Genomic DNA, 22,998 nt, shown 5'->3' with positions numbered 1-22,998 from the left:
CACAGCAAACCTTTGTCAATGATGAGTCATAATTATTCGCAGTAAGAAATTTGTATCGGTTATTAAGAACATTTTCAGTCAATTTCAGAAGGTTATTGCGATGATTTAAAAGACTCACCTTGTGTAGCAGCATCTTGTATCAAACCTTGCGGAACGCTCTGTTAAAGTCTAAATAAGCACAGTGAACGAAGGAAGTACGATCTGAAATACAAAGTAATCTATGATTAAAAGGCATTAGTTGGGTTTCACATGACAATGTTTTGCGAAAACCATGTTGAGCTATGGTCAACAAGTAGTTTGAGTGAAAAAAGTAAAGGAGATTTGTAAATATTACATGTTCAAGAAGTGTTCAACAGCTGCTGGTAAGCGAAATCTGGCGGTAATTCATAGGGGAGCTTTTTGCTAGCGCACTTACGCATTGGAACCTTCTTCCTTATTTTTCACTGAGAAAGCAGAGTAGAAGTGTTAGTTGATTGTTGGAAAATATTAGCAAGCATAACAAAACTGAATGCGTTAGTGCTTTTTTAAAATTTCCTATTAATACTATCATAACCGGAGGCTGTGTTCAAACGAAAATCATCAATGAGCTTAGCCACACCAGAGGAATACAGATATTCTAGCTGCATAGTGAGATGATAGGTGATGGTGTGCCGATGTGGTGGTGACCGGTGATGGCTGTGCCGATGTGGCAGGGAGGCCGAAAAAATCGTCGAACGAGAAGGGTGGTATTGTGGCTGGCTCATCCCTGAGATATGCATTGGTCAAGCGCAAGGAACAAGGCAGTTTCACAGGCAATAAGCAGGACGACCATCCGAATATGGTCGTAAGCAAAGGATGTATAGCGAAAGCAACACGACTAGAACTGGTGCCGTAAGCACCATTCCCGTGTCCGCTGAAATGTTGGCCAATGGGTCTGCAGCTTAAATCAGCGTCTCCGGTGATGGGTGTGTCGATGCGGCTGGGAGAACGAAAGGATTGTCGAACGAAAGGGCTAATAGGAGTCTGGGGTGCAATGTAACTGGAAGGCAGTTGCATTGCACCGCACACTCCTTGTCACCATTTTAACTACTTCAAAATTACTCGACACAGTGCTGCTATGCTGCTCAAGTCACTATTTAAAATCGTGCTTTTTTGGGGTCTTTTGTGTTACTCGCGCACGGACCGGCTGACCGGCTCTTCCAATGCCACAAAAAACATGCCGCCAACGACACCCCTGAATGCTCCCAGCCATCTCGCTTCCCCAACACCCTAGCATGCCCCCTTTCTTTCTTTTTTTCTTGTTCTTCTTCCTTTTTTTCCTCTTGGTGTCCTCCCGCCCCCCGTTTTTCTCACTTCTTTTGTTTCTTTTCTTTTCTGCCCGCCTTCCCACTCTCCCGCTCTTGTCCACTCGTCTTGGGAACGACGCTGAAAGACGTCAGGCGACAGCGCTCCTTACCTCTGAAGTCTCTCCCTTTCTAACCAAGCGCCACCGAAATAAACTGCACATGACTTCATCGCAGTAACCCTTTAAAACTAACATGCCGAAGGTGACGAGGCCGCCTTTGACGAAAATAGGTCCTCCTATCGAAACGTTGGCCAGCCTTTCTGAAGCAGCTTATCCCTGTTTACAAAATTATTTATACCAGTGAGCTATTTCACCTGTCAGCCCCCTTCTTGATTTGGGAATACCTTGTCCTGTGCACTCTTATTTCGCCTGCACGACACCCATAGCTCAAGGAATCTGAGAACCGCATTCGCTTTCAGTGCACAGCACTGTGGCTGAAGCTCTCAAATGACTATTTTCAGCTTTGCAAAACAATTTTGGAAGCCAGTGATTGCTCGTAAGGATGTTTAATTTTGAGGTGTTGCATACCATCGGCTGCGGTGATTATAATATTACCTCATAAATATTTTCGCGCTTTCTAAAATATTTACGGCGTCCCAGCAATAATCTGAAAATCGCCCCTGACTCTTATAATTGCAAAGACGTTTGAGTTGTTAGAAATAAACGCTCTTTAATATGGGGAGTATTCAGAAAAAAACTCTTTCTGATGCGGATATGGTTTCAGTCTCACTGAAATTAGCCGTGCACTCTACTTAGTGCGAGCGTAATGCATTTTCTGACACCGAAAAGTCTTCAGCATCTGCGTGTGTGCTGTGTTCACCAATACTACTCTCTGGTAGATTATGCTGATCAGAACTTCTGTAGTTTCACAGGAATAATTAAAATGTGCAAATGGGAGTCCGCCAAGAGCAACCAACACGCATCTTCCTCGCGCCCCTTCGTGTATTGTCTCTTTCAATGACATCTTTAAAATGTCTTGTTAGTGGCATAATAAACCGAGATGTTTATAGTTTACGGTATGCTTGGTATGAAGGTATTTCAGTCTAGAGCAACCCGTCCTCGGACCTGCATAAGGAACAAAACACATAGAAAGAGTGCTATGTTCCTTCTCTGGGTCTCTCTACTGGTTGTGCAACACAGAAATACCTTCAAATGACGTGCCAGCGCACCCATATTCCAAGTCTGTGGTCATGAGGTGTCACTTCTATTGCGTGAAGGTTACGTGACTATCCAAGCTAATTCATGTTGCAATCAGCCCCGGCGCTCTTTATAGAAAACTGCGTTGTTCTAAAAACTGTTAAAAACTGTGTTCCTGATCGACGTAACGCACCGTAGCGTTGTAGGGACAGTGGAGAACCAGACAGTAGCAAAAACTCCAGGTCCCGAAGGTGGCGCTCTATTGGGCGAACTTGCTTCCAGAAAAGCGAGTCCCTCGCAAAGCACAATGATAGTGGCGAGGACAGTTGGCGGTCCTCGAAATCTGATCTGTGGGCCTAGCGCGTCGGTTATCTATACATGAGCCATCGTACATTCGAACGCAATCGCTGGTGCACACACAAGAATCCGAACTAGTATTGGCGTCGTACATGCACTCTGATCTCACAATATTAGCCCACCCGACAAGAGAGACAACATATTCACACGTGTACATGTTTATCTTTATCGGGTGACCTCGTTTCACCGCCTAACAAATGTGATCGCAAAGCGCAGGAGGCGCCTGCATGTACAGGAAGTTTGTGAAATCTTACCAATGCTTCGATCTGCTGTGTGTCAACGAATCTCGCCTAATTCGATTGCATGTGTGCGCGACGCGAATAATGTAGAAATTTGTGGAAGGCACGCGGATCTTAGCGATTACTCTGGAACATTCGCCGACTGATGTATAAAAGCCGACACGCTTCACCCTCTGGTAGGATTTTGACTATCGCAGGCTGTGTTCGCCGCTGTTGCCGTTCTTTAAATGTAGCTTGCTCTTGTGGGCACAGGTTCGCTCAATAAAAGTTAATTTCGTCTTTTACAGTATCGCTACTGTGTTCTTTATACGTCACTACCCCGTGACCTCTGGTGGAGGTGCTTTTCGTTCATGTACCAGACTCCTCCGACAAGCCGTGACCAAGCCCAGACCGCAAAAGGGAACACCAACGTAGTCCCGGACCATCGAGCAAACCGCCGGCTACAACAGCTGCCCAGGAGCACGGACTTCTATGTGAGAAGAGCAAGAAGATTGTGGCCAAGACAACTCAAAGGGCAGCCGCAGCGTCCCTCATCATTCTGCAACAGCCCAGAGAGCCACCGGCTTTCCATGGATCATCGTCTGAAGACCCAGAAACATGGTTCGCGACCCATGAACGAATCGTGACTTTCAACAACCGGGACTCGGACGACAAGCTGCGGAATGTATACTTCGCCTTAGAAGACGCTGCCAGAACGTGGTTTGAGAACCGGGAGTCAACCCTAACAGCATGGGACCTGTTCCGTTGCGGATTCCTGGGAAGATTTACGAGCGTTGTGCGCAAGGAAAGGGCCGAAGCTATGCTGGAAGGCCGATTACAACTACCGAACGAGCGATCTTCACCGAGGAGATGACGCCCCTACTCCGGCAAGCCGACCCTGAAATGTTGAAGTTGAAGTTTATTTTCACCACTAACAGTACAGTGTGTTTTACACAGAACAGTTGTGGCGTGGAAAGTGGGAAAAAAGCTGCGCTGATGCAGCTTGACTAGCCCCACCTCCCATCCGTACAAAGCAGCAGAACGACAGCACAGCAAACTTCATACAGTCTGAGCATATCAAAGAAAAATAAGTAAAAACGTGCACAATAATTGTCAAGTATACATAATTATATGCGCCCTTGGGTGCCTACAAGTACATCAATCATTCACGCACAAAATAACAAAAACCAACGACAAGTAAATTATTGCAAGGTAACATAACAGTAAGACATATTGTAAACAGAAAGGAGGGCTTTAGATAGAATTTTTCTAGGCTTGTAGCAGATTATGTAAACATGTTGAATAGCTCCCTGCCTGAAAGGACACGCAAGTGATCTTCTGACTGCTTGAACGTATTGAGTATGTGTGGAATGGTGAATTTTAACATTTGGAGACCGTAGTTCGTTCGTGTTCGGGGAATGTGCCGGTATTCAGAATTTCTGATGGGACGCAATGATATGTTCGGCTGTAATTGCGCTAAACCTCTTAGGTTTTGGCTATTTCTACGAATTTCTGACCTTAACGACAACAATTGATGTTCATAGGCAACACTGAATTTTAAATCTTAAATTTTATAAATAAATGAGATGTATGATCTCTATAGCCTAAATTGGCAACAGCCCCCAAAGCACACTTCTGAAGTGTCTTATTATCTTATTCTTTAATGCTTGAGTTCCAGATGCCCATACCAACTGGCAGTAGCGTAGGTGGGAACTAAGAAGCGCATTAAAAATATGAAGTTTCTGGGGAACCCTGCGTGAAAAGGTGTGCAGCGTTTGAGTCACGTGAACTTCGCTGCCGCTACCGCTGCCAAGTGAAGAACGGAGATGTTCTTCGGTCAATTTGTAGACTCAGGTTGCGGGGTTGGACCAATGCGAAGCGATGATCCAGGCAGCGTCACAATCATACGAGGGCTGACGTATGCTGGCCGTGCTCGATGCAGTTGAAGATTGCTTGACCTATATCAGGGCATCGGAACCGCCACAGCAAGCCGGACACGAAAGATTCCAGTAGCCCTGCGTGAAAAGGTGTGCGGCGTTTGAGTCCCGTGAACTTCGCTGCCGCTACCGCTGCCAAAGTGAAGAGAAAAGACTGTGCTTCTTTATGCGAGGCGTAAAGCAAGAACTTTTTGCCGGACTGATCCGCAACCCGCCGACGACCGTAGCTGAGATCTTGAAAGAGGTAACGACGATTGAGAAAACTCTAAAAATGCCCACTAGGCAGTATAACCGCCAAGTGCTCATGCCGCAGCGCGCCATCCAGCACTGGGCTCCGGTGACCTCCAAGAAGCCATCAGGGCCATTGTGCGCGAAGAACTGAGCAAGATGTTAACTTCGTCGCAATCTCAGGTGTCCTCAGTCACTGACATCATCAAGGATGAACTTCAACGATCACTGGGCGTTACCGAAGTGCAGCCCAAATCGCCGCTTCCCATTCCCGAAGCGATGACTTACGCCGCCGTCGCCCGTCGTCAAGGTCCCCCTCCGCGACCACGCCAGGGCGTTGAAACGCCGCAATTCCGTCGTCCACCGCCGCCGCCGCCAGCACGCCTACCCATCGCCGAGCGCAGCTACGCGAGGAAGACGGTCATTTGGCGAGCCGCCGACCACCACCCGCTCTGCTATCACTGCGGGTAAGCCAGACATGTTTACCGCCGATGCCCATACCGCGAAATGCGACTACGAGGTTTCGCCGTCAACGCTCCGCGCCAGCAGCAAGGTGAACGCCTTCGCGATATCGCCGACTACCTCACCGCTAAGTGGAGCTTTCGACGACGGTCGCGTTCGCCATCACCAGGCCGCTACCTGTCGCCACAGCGCCGTTCATACACTGGCCCAGCTCGGGGCCGCTCTTCGAGCCCAAATCCGGAAAACTAAAAGCAGCTACCGATGGAAGTGCGGTTGCTGTTCGTCGAACTGGCGAACATCCTCCGCCGCCGCCAAGGACACCGAAGCGACTGTCTCGACGATATAACTACGACACGCCGCCATCCCGACGAAATCTAGAAGCAAAGAATACGCCGACAAAAGACGACCTGAATACGCTACGTACCAGCCACAGGTCAACGCAACGCAGCCATGATCCTACGCCAAGACCTTACTGTAGTGCAAGACAAAGAGCCACCGACCTCGACGTATTCACCACTTTAGTGGACACGGGGCCCGATAACTCCGTCGTGAGTGGACACATCGCCGCCCAGTTAAAGAAAGTTAACACTGCATGGGAAGGCCCTCAAATTCGGACCGCTGGAGGACACCTCATTACGCCGACTGGAATCTGCAAGGCAAGAATTACCGTTCGTGACCAGACTTACCCTGCCACCTTCGTTATCTTCCAACAGTGTTCACGAGACGTCATTCTCGTATGGACTCCCTAAACCAACGCGGCGCAGTCATCGACCTGAAGTCTAAATCGATAACGCTGTCGGAAGATAAAGCGTTACCGCCGGAGAGCTCTCATAGTAACCACGCCTTGAGTGTGCTCGAAGATCAAGTTAGCATCCCACCGCACTCTGGCATTTTAATTTCCGTCGGCACCGAAACACCCGCTGACGTAGAAGACCTCAACGAGGGTGACCAACGTCTGCTACTCGACTATGAAATTTGTGCCGCAAGAGGAATCGCAGGACTGCATCGAGGAAAAACGAAGCTGTTGCTGAGAAACTTCAGCCAGGAGTTTAAGCACGTCAACAAAGGTACGACAATCGCGTACATCGAGGAAATTGTGGAAATCAGCAATGTGCTTGTTCTCTCGGATTCTACCGCATCTGCCCTGACGACCATAGTTCGCGAGCCAGACTTCGACATAAATCCAAGTCTCCCCATGAGTAAGCAGCAACAGCTCAGAAGTCGTCTCCAACGATACAAAGACTGCTTTTCGACGTCATCGAGGATTCGACAAACACCAGTCCCAAAGCATCACGTAATAACCGAAGAGTGCACTAGACCACTCCGCCAGAGCCCTTACCGAGTTTCGACCCGAGAACGTGACGCTATAGGCAACAAGTGGACGAAATGCTGCGCGCCGACATCATACAGCCGTCGAAAAGCCCGTGATCATCTGCTGTATTCTTCGCGAAGAAAAAGAACGGATCCCTACGTTTCTGCGGCGATTATCGTCGACTTCACAAGGTCACAAAGAACGATGTATAACCCTTTGCGCCGATTGACGACGCATTGGATCGGCTCAGCAAGGCTAAATACTTCTCATCGGTGTACCTCAGGTCTGGCTACTGGAAAAAAGAAGTCGACGAGAGAGATCGCGAAAACACGGCCTTCATCACCCCAGACGGGGTGATGAAGGCCGTACGTCGACGTCGAGCACAAGACGTCGGACGCGGTCCTGCCTACTGTTACGTTTCGCCTCCGACGTGCAGTATAGCCGGCGCGGATGCAACGGACGCTGGAGCTTCGTTCACAGCGGCGGACATTTTGGCCAGTTCAGCGCTGTCCCAACGCCTGCCAAGCGCGTCCAGGCATGTTTCAATGCCACGTGTCTTCGTGTGTGTCTGTGTGTGTGTGCATGTTGGTGCCCACGCTTGTCAAAGCGCGGCAGCCGGGGAGAGGAACTCCCCAACTGTGAAGCGAGGAGGTCTGATCGGCGCCGGCCGGGCGGATACGTCACTTCTTGTCACAACGTGTCCGTGCGCCGCCATCACGGGCGTCTCTTCCGAGCCGTTCCTTCTTGCCCTCGATTCCAAGAGTATAAAAGCACCTGCCTCAGACGCCAAGAGAGAGGCTTTGATTTCTTCCGTCGAGTAACGTGGTCTCCCATTTCTCCACTTTGGTCGACCTCACCGGCCGCTCTTTTGCGATGCTAGAATAAACAAGTTGTTCTGTTAGCAGTCGACTCATCCTTTGCCAGGACCTTCGGATGCTTCCAGCTGTGCCGTTAACGCATGCAGATCGTTGACCTCCTTAACCAATTTCCGACTTCTTTCGACCTCCAAAAACAATGTTTAGGACGTACCTCCACAGTCGTCCATCACATCGACACCGGCAGCCATGCACCGCTACGCCAACGTCCATACCGTGTGTCCGCGACGGAGCGCGGCGTCATCGATGAGCAATTAGGAGATATGCTTCGACGAGGCGTGATACAGCCATCACACAGTCCCTGGGCTTCCACGGTAGTGCTGGTCAAAAAGAAAGATGGGACTATTCGTTTTTGTGTGGACTATCGGTGTCTAAATAAGATAACCCGGAAAGATGCCTAGCCTCTTCCCAGTATCGACGACGCACTGGACTGCCTTCAAGGCGCTGAATTCTTTTCATCCTTAGAGTTACGATCCGGTTATTGGCAGGTCACCATGGCTGACGCAGACCGCCTGACAACAGCATTTGTTACGCCTGATGGCCTATATGAATTTACCGTGATGCCCTTTGGCCTCTGTAATGCGCCTGCAACATTTAAAAGAATGACGGATAACATCCTCCGGGGCCTCAAATGGCAGACATACCTTTGTTATCTCGATGACATTGTCATCTTTTCCCCAGATTTTCCTTCTCACCTGTTCCGCCGCAAACGCGTGCTCACTTGCCTTGCCGATGCTGGACTCCAGCTTAACTTAAGAAAGTGTCGCTTCGCCACCCGGCAGCAAATCATCCTTGGCCACATTGTTTCGAAAGATGGTGTGCTCCCAGATCCAACCAAACTCCAAGCCGCTGCCGAATTCACACGACCAAAGACCATAAAAGAACTCCGCAGCTTCATCGGATTATGCTCCTATTTTCGTCGTTTCATCCGCAACTTCGCCACCATAATAGCGCCTTTGACGCAGCTTCTCGCGGGTAACCACGACCTCTTGGCCTGGCCGCCAGTTTGCGATGCTGCATTGACGACGCTGCGCCGTCTTCTATCCTCACCCCCCATACTCCGACATTTTGATCCAAGCGCACCGACAGAAATACACATGGATGCCAGTGGCGTCGGCATTAACGCTGTTCTTGCACTACGAAAGACTGGCTTCGATGAATACGTTGTTGCCTTCGCTAGCCGCGCACTCACAAAAGCGGAAGCAAACTATTCCGTTACAGAAAAAGAATGCCTGGTTATCATTTGGACCCTAACTAAGTTTCGTCCTTACCTCTACGGCCGCCCGTTCGACGTCATCACGGACCACCATGCGCTTTGCTGGCTGTCGTCCTTGAAATATCCCTCAGGCCGCCTCGCTCGATGGGCGCTTCGCCTCCAAGAGTATGATATTCGAGTGCTGTACCGCTCTGGCCGCAAACACTCAGACGCGGATGCCTTGTCTCGCTCCCCAGTGCCAGGCCAGCCCAATCATCAGAAAGTACAAATATGCGAGTTCTCCCTCACCGCCACGGATATGCTTTCGGAGCAGCAGAAGGATCCATGGATTGTTGCCATGCTGGCTTTTCTGACAGACCCATCAGGGCCTTCTACTGGCCGTGCATTGCGTCACCAAGCACACCATTTTGCCGTTCGTGACGGGCTCCTATACCGCCATAACTACCTTTTGGATGGGCGCAAATGGCTATATATGCAAACCGATATATGTGCAGCGTTTCACGACGACCCGCAATGCGCACATGCAGGAGTACTCAAAACATACGCGCGCCTTCGAATTCGCCATTACTGGCGCCGGATGTGCCGATTCGTCCACCAATGTGTCCGCTCCCGCCTCGCTTGCCAACGCCGCAAGAATACCTCTCATCCCTTAGCTGCTCCACTGCAACCATTGCCTTGTCCAGGACGGGCCTTTGACAGGGTCGGAGTTGATCTTTATGGGCCCCTTCCGAGTACTTCAGATGGCAACCGCTGGGTGTTAGTGGCGATTTACCATCTCACACGCTACGCCGAAACTTCGCCTCTGCCCAACGCATCTGCGCGCGATGTTGCCTGGTTCCTTCTGCGTAACATCATACTTCGCCATAGAGCCCCCAGAGAGTTGCTGAGCGACAGAGGCCGCGTTTTTCTGTCTGGTGTTATGGAAGCCTTGCTCAAGGAATGCAACGTAATTCCGTACCTCTACTGCATACCGCCTGCAAACCAATGGCATGACTGAGCGCTTTATCCGCACTCTTGGCGATATGATAGCCATGTACGTCGCATCTGACCAAACTAATTGGGACCAAATTCTCCTCTTCGTAACGTACGCTTATAATGCCGCCACACAGACCACTACAGGATTTTCCCCGTTCTTTCTTCTTTACGGACGCGAGCCTGCCTGCACAATGGACACCATCCATCCGTATCGCCCTGACACAACGGAGGCTACTACCCTGTCCGTGGCTGCTGCACACGCGGAAGAGTGCTGGAAGCTCGCCCACACATTTACTTCGGAAGATCAGCAGCGAAAGAAGCACCTTCGGGATATTCCCTCTTCTCCGTCACCCTATGCCCCTGACTCACTAGTCTGGCTTTGGGTTCCCGCTACCAGCCCTGGACTTTCACCCAAGCTTGTGTCCAAGTACCAGGGTCCCTGCCGTGTCATCAGTCAAATGTCTCCTGTGAACTATATGGTAGAACCCCTTGAGCCGCCTTCCGATAAGCGCCGCCGAGGGCGCGAAATCGTGCACGTTCAGCGACTCAAGCCGTACTTTGACCCACCTGTGCTATCTTGCCCGTAGGTCGCCGAGACGGCTCCTCTTCCCCGGGGAGGCAATTGTTCTGAAGAATGAGCAGTAGGCACTGCTTAGAGAAAGACGACGACGACGAGTGTTTGGAAGGCTTGTGCCTGTGTCGCCGAAGCTCTGTGTACTCTCGCTGCGGTGCTCTGCCATCTGAACATTTTAGCAATCGAACGATAACGCCTCTTGACAACATATATATATATATATATATATATATATATAATGCGTGTGTGTGTGTTTGTGTGTGTGTGTGTGTGTGTGTGTGTGTGCGCGTTTATGTACCGAAAGGCAGAGAATGTGTTCTGACTATAGCTGGCTCTGGCCTGCTGCTGTACACTGGGAAAAGAGACAGGGAAAACACAAATAACCAACCGTCGCGATGAACGCCGTTAGGTACAAGGGTCAGCGTGGTCCGCACAGAGTCCTGCGCACATTGGAACATACCGAGACGAAATGTCAGGTGAGGCTGCACTGCGAAGTATGCCGAGTTTAGGAGACGTACACAAGGGCTCTTTGTGCACATGTGTACGCTGTGCAGGCGAGGTGTACATTTGAAGAAAAACAGATAAAAAAATACATGCACATTGACACAAAATCAAAATTCATCATCACAAAAGCTCACGAAGATGTGTATAACTTATATATTAGACAGTAATTGCACATCAATACATATTCTGTAAATGGTCTACAAGACGTAGTCTACCCGATACGCCTTCAAACATTCGGTATACCTGTTTAATAAACAAATGTTCGAGCGCTTTCAATGCTTTTTGCTTTGCTATTTTCGATGGCCAAGTACCAAGCAATGTTTCGAATGACAGAGGTTTGGGATGACCTATTTGCTATGGTGTTAGGCTGCTGAGCACGAGGTCGCGGGATCGAATCCCGGCCACGGCGGCCGCATTTCGATGGGGGCGAAATGCGAAAACACCCGTGTACTTAGATTTAGGTGCACGTTAAAGAACCCCAGGTGGTCAAAATTTCCGGAGTCCCCCACTACGGCGTGCCTCATAATCAGAAAGTGGTTTTGGCACGTAAAACCCCATATATTATTATTATGGGATGACCTGTTTTGCGTGGTTCCTCTTCTACCGCTGCAAATGCATACTGCGTTTTAGGCCACCCATTAGTAGATAGCGAACATCTTAATCGTCATTAGCACTTGAGCAAGCCACATGTGGCACATGTTTTGTGACCCACCGTGATTGCTTAGTGGCTATGATGTTGGGCTGCTAACCACGAGGTCGCGGGAACGAATCCCGGTCACGGCGACCACATTTCGATGGGAGCGAAATGCTAAAACGCCCGTGTACTTAGATTTAGGTGCACGTTAGACAACCCCAGGTGGTAAAAATTTCCGTAGTGCCCCACTATGGTGTGCCTCATAATCAGATCGTGGTTTAGGCACGTAGTACCCCATATATTAAATTTAAGCGCCTGCTTTATGCGATTTAGAAAGTGTTTTGTGCTTGTTGTTCCAATGGGCTTTGTCGAATAATTAGCGTCTTGGTATTGCTCGAAAGGTCAAGAACAAACTGCTATTTCAGATACCGGTCAACTTTGTCAGGCATTGATTCCTTGTTATCATACACGTTTTCACGACATTCTTGCTGATTTCTTTATTTTCATGTTGCTGTTTATCGAAATAGTGTTTGTGTATGTTTTCTGACGTGTGCCAGTGGGAGCATGTTTTGCCTGTACGTGAGCCATTTATGCTGCACTGCATATTTCCTTTTTTATTTGTTTTTTTCTTCTTGCTACTGCCGTTATGCCAACGTGTGTGTAGGGTGGCCAGCTCCTCTCAAGCTATTTCAACAGCTTTTACTCGTGGTCTGCAGTAACATTGTAACAAATAAAGTCAAATTCATTCAGTCGTTCATTCTGAAAGGTTGGTGATTTAGAAATATTGTCCTTAGTGCTTATTATAAACATCGAATATCCTTGTGCCTTACCACAATAACGTGAGTTTCCGCTTTGGAATGGGCCGATTTCGCCCTCCATCCGCTAACAGGTTGCCTCTTACGCCAGCATACCCCGGAACCCGATGCAATACCGTTTCTTGTTTTCTATGAGCAGTATGAGGTGTTAATATAACGCATCATTGGATGATGAGCTATACCGTATCTCACCTAATACGAAGTGCATAGATCAGCTTTAAAGAGTACAAAAGAACACAGACGGTACCTCTGTACACTTGCGAAATGTGAAATTTATGTACGCAATAAACGCAGCCCAGTATGCAAAACAAAATACGTTTCCGCTCTAGAGCCCAAAAGAATAGCCAGCTTTCCTTAAAGGAGTCGCTCGCACAAAACATGCTTTAGAGTGAGGCAGTAAAACGGGAGGGGATCAGATGTTTGTTGTGGGATTCACAGGGTTACTCAGCGGCATGGAAGTTTCTCAGATATTTATACAAATCCACCTACACGTGGTTTGTAAAGTAATTCGATGACCGTGTATTGGCACAACTTTTTTTACACGTCCAGATTCACTTAGGAGGAACCATCCACGTAAAAAGGTGCCAGCCCGCTATATTTAAGATATTTTGATGCACGCAGTTGCTCTACAAGCAAGATAGTGAACCAAGAATACGAGCCAGGCGCTACATTATGCATTATATATAACCAGGTTTTCAGGTTGGAATCCTAGTAAATCTACTCACATTCTTCGGAAAATTACCTTCAAATAGTGGTTATACGGTCCTCAGTCGACCATCTTATCCTTGTACCATGCAGGTCTCCAGAATGGTGTGCTGTATCCCGCACAAGTAGGAGGCTTGCCACTTCAACAGAAGTTAATGCCGGAGTACTTCAAGAACCTTGGATACGAAACGCACATCGTCGGAAAGGTACTGCAGTGAAAAACAGACGTTTTAAAACGCGAGAAATGAGCGTGTAGCATGATCCGCTGGTAAACACAATAAGAGATTCTGATCTTTCAAATACGTGAACACGGTTCCCGAGCAGCGATAATTCACGGTGTAGGTTCCGTTATAATGAAGCTAGTCATGGCTGTGGCAAGTCATTGACAGTTGATAAAAAGTTCCGGCACAACCCATCTCTCAATGAATGTCAATGTAAATGCATTTAGCATGTGATCAATGTAGCGACATGCAGTACTGCTGAAGACATCTTTGTTAAGAATTTGTCGTTCTCGTTCTCAGATTTTAATGGCTTTGGCTCAATGTAACATCAACTGTCTCCGGGATTGGCACACTTTGCAATGGCACCCACTCTGGCGGGTCGGCCGTGACCATGTTGACGACGACGTAGAGAAGACGACAGAGTGACCAAGAAGAAATTGCATCTGTAGAGTATGAATGCGGTATGATGACCATGGCATGAAGACAACGCGATCACGATATCGAAATAATGACGAGACGCTGTAAAGACGACTGCGTGATGACAACAGCATTACCACGACAAGATGACGAAGAATCTGTGACGACTATAGCGTAGCGGCGCCTTTGTGGTAACAATGGCGCAATGACGATGACATCACGAAGGTATGGCGAAAATGGGATGACGAACCTGGAACGACGGCAATGGAATGACTACAGGGCATCACCAAAACGGTATGACAACGACGAGAACTGTATCACGACGACGCCACGGGGATGATCGCATGACAACGGTGGCATAGTCACGATTATATGGCGACGGCTTTATTACGATGGGATGAGAAAGACGGAAGGACGTCAATAGATTAACGAAGGAGGCATGAGAACGACGGCATTCCAATTACGGTTCCAATTACAGTTCCAATTACGGTTGCCCCCTTGCGAATCGGGTCGGGGTGACCGAAGAAACCCAGTTCGAACGCCCGTGCCATTCGTTACTGGAAAGTACCGGGCTCGCAACGTTAAAGAAAGGAAACGCATCAAGGCAGATAACGATTATTGTTGTGTGGCAGAAAGGGCAAGCCAAAGGGTGTAACTTTGCCTAAGAGTGTAGAACGCAGTTGACGAAGACGTGATGATGAAATCGTAACTGACTACAGAAGACATCTTCAAAGCAAGCCATCGAAGGAAGCGAAGACTTGAATGTCAACAAATCAACAGGGATGAAGATCAAGGAAACCAACCAAGACTTTTGTCAGCAACAGAGGCGATAGCACCTTTACGTGATCTGCAGCTGCAGTTCGCGTTACTCGTGCATTTCGCTGCTAAGCATGCAGTGAACATATGTGCAATAAGGATGGTGTCAGGTGCACAATATATCAGGAAAGTGTGCACACGAAAGCGACTTATTTCGCTAAATCTCTTCTTAATTGCTGTCAAATAAAATGTTTGAATTGTTGAACGATCTTAGCCTGCTCTATTGCGAGCGGTACGGTACGCGACCTTTTGAGCAAAGTGTATGTATCTGTATCTGTATCTGTAAGTTACCTGCATGACGAATTATTTTGGACGTCCCGAGTATATTAGTGTAGAGGCCCTCGACTACTACAGTCTTTAGTGTATTGCAATATATTGCAGCTATGAAGCAATGACATTTATAAGTTTTCTTGGTGTTTGTTTGTTCCAATATCTGCTGTTTCGTTGTTCTGAGGTGGGGGAGTGTAAAGGCATGTAAATATGGAAGGTGATTCATAGGGCTTGTTCGTGAACAAAGAAAGCAATATAAAGGATTCTAGGAAAGTTAACGTTCGGCGAGCAATACATAGAGGTGTAGCCAACAGATAGCTCGTGTGCAAACCGAAAAAGACTCACGTAACAGGCGGATTCTGCTGCAGAACACTACATGTTGTTTGTTACGGGTGACTTGCTATACTTTGTTATTAATTTTTTTGCGACTTCCAACCGCATTTTGAAATGGAAAGTGTCTATGGAAAACGAAATCCTAGCTGCACAAAATTTGATTGCACAGGTGGCTCATGTGCTTTGACGAACACAAATTTCGTAAAACAACTAGTCATGAAACACCCTAATAAGAGATTCTTTAAAATACATTTTTGCTATCACTTATGGTATACGGTTACGTTTTAATATTTTAAACGTCAAGACAATCGTTTTTGCCAAGAAATTCTGTCTGTTTCATTCCTTTGGAGTACTTCTGCTCCGAGATCTGCAATCTGACACTCAGTCACGTAATTTCACATTTAGGGCCGTATATGTAGACCGAACGTCAAGCCGTTAGGGAACCTCCACCTGTGGGAAACGAAAAAAAAAAGCAGTTGAGGATCCATTGCACTCTGTGAAGGGGACTTGCCAGCGAATCTGTAGCAAATCAAGCAGGGTGAGGGAAAAAGCCCATGTACTTATTTTCATCATTTGGCAATGCTAGTTACGATAGCTTTGTGGATACTGTGATATATACACTTATTGGTTTGGTTACAACCTCAGGCTAAATCTTTGTCAAATTTAAATCCATACACGATCGTTGCTAAGTAGTGGAGTGGCTTGGGTTGGTGTGGCACTTCAAGCCAAACTCTTCTAGGACAAAATGAGTGAACCATTTCTTGTCAGGCTTTAAAATCTCCCCATTCAAGGGTCAAACGATGATCACAGGGGTAGTGTCACCTCCGCTAAGCCATGCAAAGTGCATGGCCATGAACTTCTTGATATCACACTTGGCTGTGCCTGGAGATATCTACGCTATGGATATCACAATTCGCGATTTTGTTTATACGGCACATACATCCCCACAGCCAGTGGCATTGCCCTCTTGAGAGTCAAAGATAAATGGTTTGCAGATACATTTTTTTTCCTTTGCCTATACGCGCCGTGCACGCCGACGGACACGCCACTGGTTGCGGCCTTGCGCAGAATACGCGGGAGAGGAGCCTGGTACGCCCCGCAGTTTGTTGTGTCGTTGATCGTGCTTCTCTGTCTTATTCATGTATTCGCACGTGTGGGGTGGCCAAAGCTTCAGGGAATGTCGAAGAAAAATTGTTGCAGGGTGGGGGGCTCAAATACCGGCGAAAACGTGCCCGCGATACGGTTCTAATCATTCCCGGCAAAGCCTCATCAGCGGGAGCAATGGTAGCAAAAATGGATCGTCGCTTCGAAAGGAAATTTCTTGTTCTCTTCCTTTCCTTTGTTTCGTCGGTGTTTTTTTTCCACTAGATCATAGACTCGTGAGCAATGAAGTTCGTCTGCAGTACAGCATGAGGTTTAAAGGCATTTTGCTAATGTTCGGTATGCTGTTTGCCGCCTATATTTTTTTCCGCTTCTTTACCGCGTTGCGCTAGCTAGGCAGCACGACTGCACGAGCGCGTTGCGTTGTATGTTAAAGCTGCTGAAGTTTGCAAGAACTGAAATTGTTGGTTTCATGTGGGGCGGCAAATCCTCGCACCAGCTGTCGCGCACTTCATGTTTTTACATATATTTTATGCGTGGCTTCGCCTATGTTTAACTGTTGCTAGTTGCTCCATGCATAACTCTTGTCGATTCTTTTTACCTGCGAGGTTTTCGCCCTGCGCTGTTTGTAAAGCGTATAAATCACGCTGTCTCTTATCGGAATGATACCAAGGAAGTGCTTCTTTAAGATCTTCATTCTTTTCGCCCGAGGGCATCTTAGATATTGTTTGCGTTTTTCTAAATGTGTTTAGAAAATAGGTAGTTCAGGGCGAGAATTGCTAATAGCTGCTGCATATGGTATTTTTGTTCCGTTTCTCGCTGAAAATTTCGCGTCTCGTTTGGGAAGTCATCACACCTCGCTGCTGCCTGAGCAAACTTAACGCGCCGAGTGATTTGTTTGTTTCACAACGTAGTCCCTTCTTGCATGTGAGTTTTGTACTCAACTGAATTCTTTCTTATACTAACGCTGCAGACGACTAAACCGGGCCTTGCCGCCAGCGCTCATCTACTTTGACTGGCGCTGCTCTGCCTTTAAATATATCATGCTGCACCTCTCTCTAGTAATATAAAGAAGTACTGAAACGTTAGTCAGTCTTTAGCTTTGTACGTTTCCAAGCAGCTCCCTTGGGGAATTTAAAATTGCACAAACTGCAGCGGGAACGGTAGTTCATCGGCGTATGCAGCAGAATTGCATTGGCGGTACAGCACTAACATGCGCTTTTATTCACCCCTGTGTTTCGTGACTTCGTTGGCTAGTGTACACGTTACCATCAATAAATTGGCAATTACTCTTCTTGAGGCAACTTCGACTGCACTTATTCGACGATGTCACATGTATTAATCGGCAGAAAAATCACAACGGCATATAGAGCGATTGCACCGTGCGGATTTGTTTGATATAAATTGTGTCTGCACTAACGACGGGTGCTTATTATTCAGGTACAGAAGCAGCATTGCGGCAAGGGTAGAATAAAAAAAAACCATCGAGAGATCGCATCACTCAACAAAATTTACCGGCTAGGGAACATGAGCTCCACGTCATGTAAATGGGGTTCATGGCGTTTTCTGCGGGACACACCTTGCACGTATGTGGGCCATGTTGTCCCAAACACCGGCAACATCATGTTCATACCCGCTCGCACACAGGTCAGCATCTTCCCTACAGCTGTCATCGCAGAAGAAGCAGCCTGGCACCCGAACAAAGGAGAAATCGCAACCGCGAACTTCAGCTAACCTGGCTGCAAAGGGTTGTCGTCTGGTACTGCTCCCGCGTGTACTGTTGGAAGCGTTCGCTAGGTGGCTTTCAGTGGCGCCTCCATAGGCGGTGCACGAGGCGTATATTGCAATGCCTCCTGCAGGTGAGTCAAGGTGCTGTTCACAAAAAAAGTCCAGCATACCCATCGACTTGAAATAATGTATTTTCATTGATTTATTTCATTTATGGGTCAATAATATTAATAATAATAATAATAATAATAATAATAATAATAACACATTTGCATCATCGCTGTAAAAGGACAATCGTTACTTCTTTTCGTCAGCCGATAGAAATAGCTCAGCTGTTACCAGCAAAGCCCAGCTTGCAAATATTAGCCTACACGTAGTAAGCTACTTGACAATAGGGGATAGATGACGTGTCGACATCCATGCCCTATTAGCCGATTGTATTTCGAATTTCGTAATGAAGATCTCTAAAAAGAAGTCCTGAAGGGTGCTATACATACAGTATGGCCCAGGTTTGGCAAAGTTCGGCATCGCCCCGAGCTCTGGCGATGTCCTAAGATGAATGAGCTAGGCGTATCAATACATAAAATTCAACACTGGGCAGCCTCCAGTTTCATGTGATTATCTGAACTCAGCCTTGCGTTATCAGCACGCGGACATTGCCTGATCAGCAGTGGAAAAATTTTCAAGCCCTCTTGCTGCGCAACCTTGACAACCTATTCTTAGGCTAAATGATTGATAATGGATTACAGTCGACGCCGATGAACGCCAAAGACAAGCAGGAATACGACGCCTTGCCGTGGTGATAAAGTGTCTTGGTGTCTTGCTAATTGTTTTTCGTGCTCTGCAGCGCCATTTGAAAGTAATTATTTTGGCAGATTGCGTCACGATCTACGCGAACTAACCAGGAATGACGACGTAGCCCGACAGCCTTCGGCTATGACGATGGCCCTAGAAGATTGTTAGAAAGTCAAAGGTGACCAAGAAACAAAACTTGATAGCAAATACTTGGTATTTGTTATCATGGAAGTACACCTTTGTGTCGCATCATGGGATTCAGCTCCGTCGTCAACTTCACCCATGTATATGTGCTCTCTTATTGGCCGTACGCCCACTGCACGCCAGCAACGATAGCACACCAGAAACAACTGGTAGACATATTTAAAAGTGCTTTAAAGGCTTGTGCGTACATACTGCGGGTTATCTACGCTTAGAAGTCCGTCAGGACATAATTGATGCCTAATTCACGAAGGTGGGCACGAAAGTACCATAGACTTCATCAAATGAGTGCTAGCAACGTAAACCTAATTTCATGCGCATAGAGAGCTAGCATGTTCTTTTGCTTCAAAAATAGCACAGGGAGATTTAGCAATAGCATTCATCCTTGGACTTATTCTGCGATTTTCAGGAATGTTTCTTCGCAGGCGATAACAAATCCAGCAGCGCGCTGTCTTGCGCCATGCCTTCATCTTTAAACTTCACTTGGTCGTAACTTCTGATGAAGGAACGTATCCTGTTCTGTCACTTTCGCAATTATTGCTAATTGTGCATTCTCCTTTAAAGAACCTGAGAATGTATTGGACGGAAAAATATGTGTGTACAGCACAACGACTTTCTATTTCAGTGGCACATTGGATACTCCAGCTTGAAATACACGCCTACCTGCCGAGGCTTCGACAGTTTTCTCGGCTTTTACACCGGCCCGATTGACTACTACAGCCACTTTATGAACTATGTGAGTAACTCGGATCTCCGACTACTGTTCGCATTGCGGTAGCAGTGCATTTGTATATCATAGGAGGAGGGCAATTTGATGCAATGCGTGACGTAAGGCCAACATTATTAAATTTGCAGTAACTACTAGTATGTGTCCACCCCGAGTAGTGTCCGCTAAATTTGCATATAGCAAATGATGAAGTGGTTGTGATGGAAATATTATGGCGCAAATGAGTAATAGATTAGGCAAGCGAGTATAACATCTATTGGAACGCTGAATGCCGACACTGCGAAATTTTTCTTGTGAGTAATGTTCCATAGATAGATAAGATTAACCATGCACAGAGTATAAAAAACTTTAAGAAAAGATCGTATTTTTAAAATTCACAGCTCCTGCTATAAACCGCATGGCAACAATTATACACTAAGCCGCCGAGTAAACCGCCATTGCGACTGCTGAGTTTAGGGGTACTAATGGTTCAAAAATATTTGTTGCGGATGAGACATAGATGCGCAAACAAATACACAAGAGACGAAATTCCCCACGACACGTTGACGTATTGAATAAAATAACAATATGTTAGGCACCCGACCATCCCTTTCCATGTTATAAAAACCACTGCATCGCCTCACTCAGGAAGGAGGGAATAAATCATAGGTCAACTAACACAACATTGGAAAGTGCCGGCTACTATGAAGGTACATTCAACTAGTCTGAGCACCATCAACACGATATCCGAGCGTTTTGGAAGGGCGCATAAGCCGCTCTTCCAAAATGTTAATTCTCACAGCCGCGTTGTCTTTGTGATGTGCGAGTACAGCACAATCGGGAAACAAAGGTGTGAAGCAGCAGTCACGAAAACCTGTACGAAGCCAGCTGTGTGCTGATATTCCTGGCGTTCTTGTTGTGCCACGTAATCAAGACGGGCCATCCAGACGGCAGATAAAGAATATCTTTAAAGCTTGCATTTGATCCCACAAATTATTTTCAAGAAGCGCGCACAGAGACTTATTCGGCGTTCGTTTCTCCGTCTCACTTTTATGTGCTTGAATGCGTTCGATGTTTGCCCAGACATGGAATTTTTCGCTTGTTTTGCCTGTTTGTTTATCAAAGGCAGGTACGCGCTTATACATACTCCAAACGCACTCGCGAATTTCGCCCTGTTAACTTGCACTGGCCATATGAGGCAGTACCATGATAACGAATGCGCACTTCTGCTTCGCTGTAGACATATCTATGTCAATGTCCCGTGGTCGTCAACTGAATAAACGAATGTTGGAAACCAAGCATACATAAGGAATCCCCGCTTCTTACTCTTGAAGACACTGATATTTTCCAGGAGCAAGTTTCTTGCCATACAATTACCTTTAACGAAACCGCTTATTTTGTTCAGAACTGTATTACATTTCTGATGACACTGTTACAAGGTGGTCCTACATGCCGTGCAGAGTGGCTGCAATGGACTGGACTTTTGGAAAAACACGACGCCTATGACATCTGGAAACGGTAATTATGTGACAACACTTTTTACGGAACGCGCAAAGTCTATTATAAAGAACAGAAACAAAGCACAGGTAGGTGACCCATATTTTCTGCAGATACCACTGTCTCTGAAGTTGTCATCAGCATCTTCCGATGGGCACAAGCCTGTGTACACTCACCACTGCAAGCATCTGAATCATCCGTTGTCCAATGAAGCTCATTTCTAAGATGGGCGCAGGGGCAAATCAGAGAAGAATGCTTCAGTGCCGCTAAACGCCTCTTTGTGTTTTTATTTTTACATAAGATGTACGAATAACTGCAGCCCAAGGTCTTTAAAAGTGGCAGACTACCATAGGTTCAGAGAAACATGACTGGCTAAATGCCTATTCGAGGTGTTACAAATTACTAATTATGAGCAATAGAGAGCTGAAAACATTTGTACTTTGCTGATTCATTTCCCTAATGACTAGTTGAAAATTGGCTTCTGCTGAAGCCCATGGAGCAACGACGGCAGTGTTATGCACGCAGTGAACAACTAAAGGTTTGTCTGCGTATGCAGCCTCTATTACTCTATCTGGCGCATCAAGCACCGCACACAAAAGGAGGACCAGAACCGCTTCAAGCCCCTGCAAAGAATGCGGCCAAATTTTCGTACATCGGAGATCACTATCGGACAATCTACGCCGGTAAATATTTACTTGTATAACTTTCTAAACCTGAAGCCTGCCGTGATGCCGTTGTGGGGAAAAAATTCCTAACCCATGAGCCATGCTCCACGTGTTGGAACGAGATGTGCCCAAGGAATGACGCAGCGTTGTTGCGATAGCTAACTTGCTGTCGAAACCCCAATCGTACAGGCACGGCCGCTGCTAACAGGGACACTCCAGCCTTTGACAGCGTTCCGCGGAGCGACAACGGCGCCTCGTTAAGTATTAGCAGATGACTCGCCGGACTTTTTGCCAGTCGATTTGATTGCGCCAGCGCCACAAGTCTTCATGAGGCGCCGCTGGTCGAGCATTGTGCGAAGCTACACAACGCGCTCTTTTTCCCGCCAGTATAGTGGCCGCGCCTGTATAATATAGCTAAGTATGGACAGCTGGGCTAGTTGGTTATGATTAGCATTGTGAAACATAGTTCCAGCGCACTACACAGGGGGAGGGGGTGGGGGACTGCTACTGCGCAGGACCACTCAAAAATTTTTGAGTGGTCCTGCACAGTAGCAGTCCCCCACCCCCTCCCCCTGTGTACATAAAGCCCTGTTTCCAATGAATAAAACTCAGTTGAAGTCCGGCGTTCGTGTTGTCTTTCTCGCCTCGTCCTTGTTCAAATGTGCGCTGGAACTATGTTTCACAATCCTGTATATTATAACGGCCCCAAAAACGCTGTCACTTCTTCCCAAGAAAAAAATCCTTAGCCTATCACTGTGTGCCTCACACATCCCCTGCATAAGTCACAACTACGAAGGCTTGAAAATGTTTGGCGCCATTACATGTTGGTTATTAAAAACCATGAATGCCCAAACTTGGCGATGTGTCAGAATACGGTAAAACTATTATTGCACTTTTAAAAACGCATGTCGCAAATAGCCGTATTAGCATGCATCGCTACTCCCTCATGTAACCTCATTTTGTCCCCTTCATCCA

The 22,998-nt window shown here is 47.1% G+C and overlaps 1 protein-coding gene across 2 annotated transcripts in view; it reads left to right on the top strand.

The window, feature by feature from the left end:
* The window catches only part of LOC135904291 (arylsulfatase B-like), an 82,308-nt gene that overhangs the window by 4,547 nt on the left and 54,763 nt on the right, over positions 1 to 22,998 (top strand). For both annotated transcript variants that reach the window (XM_070532866.1, XM_070532865.1), the window contains exons 2-5: positions 13,367 to 13,479; positions 19,781 to 19,891; positions 21,322 to 21,447; positions 21,915 to 22,041. In XM_070532866.1, coding sequence (XP_070388967.1) covers positions 13,429 to 13,479; positions 19,781 to 19,891; positions 21,322 to 21,447; positions 21,915 to 22,041 — 415 coding nt within the window. In that variant the 5' untranslated portion in view covers positions 13,367 to 13,428. The remainder of the gene's footprint in view (positions 1 to 13,366; positions 13,480 to 19,780; positions 19,892 to 21,321; positions 21,448 to 21,914; positions 22,042 to 22,998) is intronic.

Source organism: Dermacentor albipictus, chromosome 2, assembly GCF_038994185.2.
Source record: "Dermacentor albipictus isolate Rhodes 1998 colony chromosome 2, USDA_Dalb.pri_finalv2, whole genome shotgun sequence".
Lineage (NCBI taxonomy): Eukaryota > Metazoa > Arthropoda > Arachnida > Ixodida > Ixodidae > Dermacentor > Dermacentor albipictus.
Note: the sequence above shows the minus strand (reverse complement) of the source record. Positions and strands in the feature narration are given on the sequence as shown.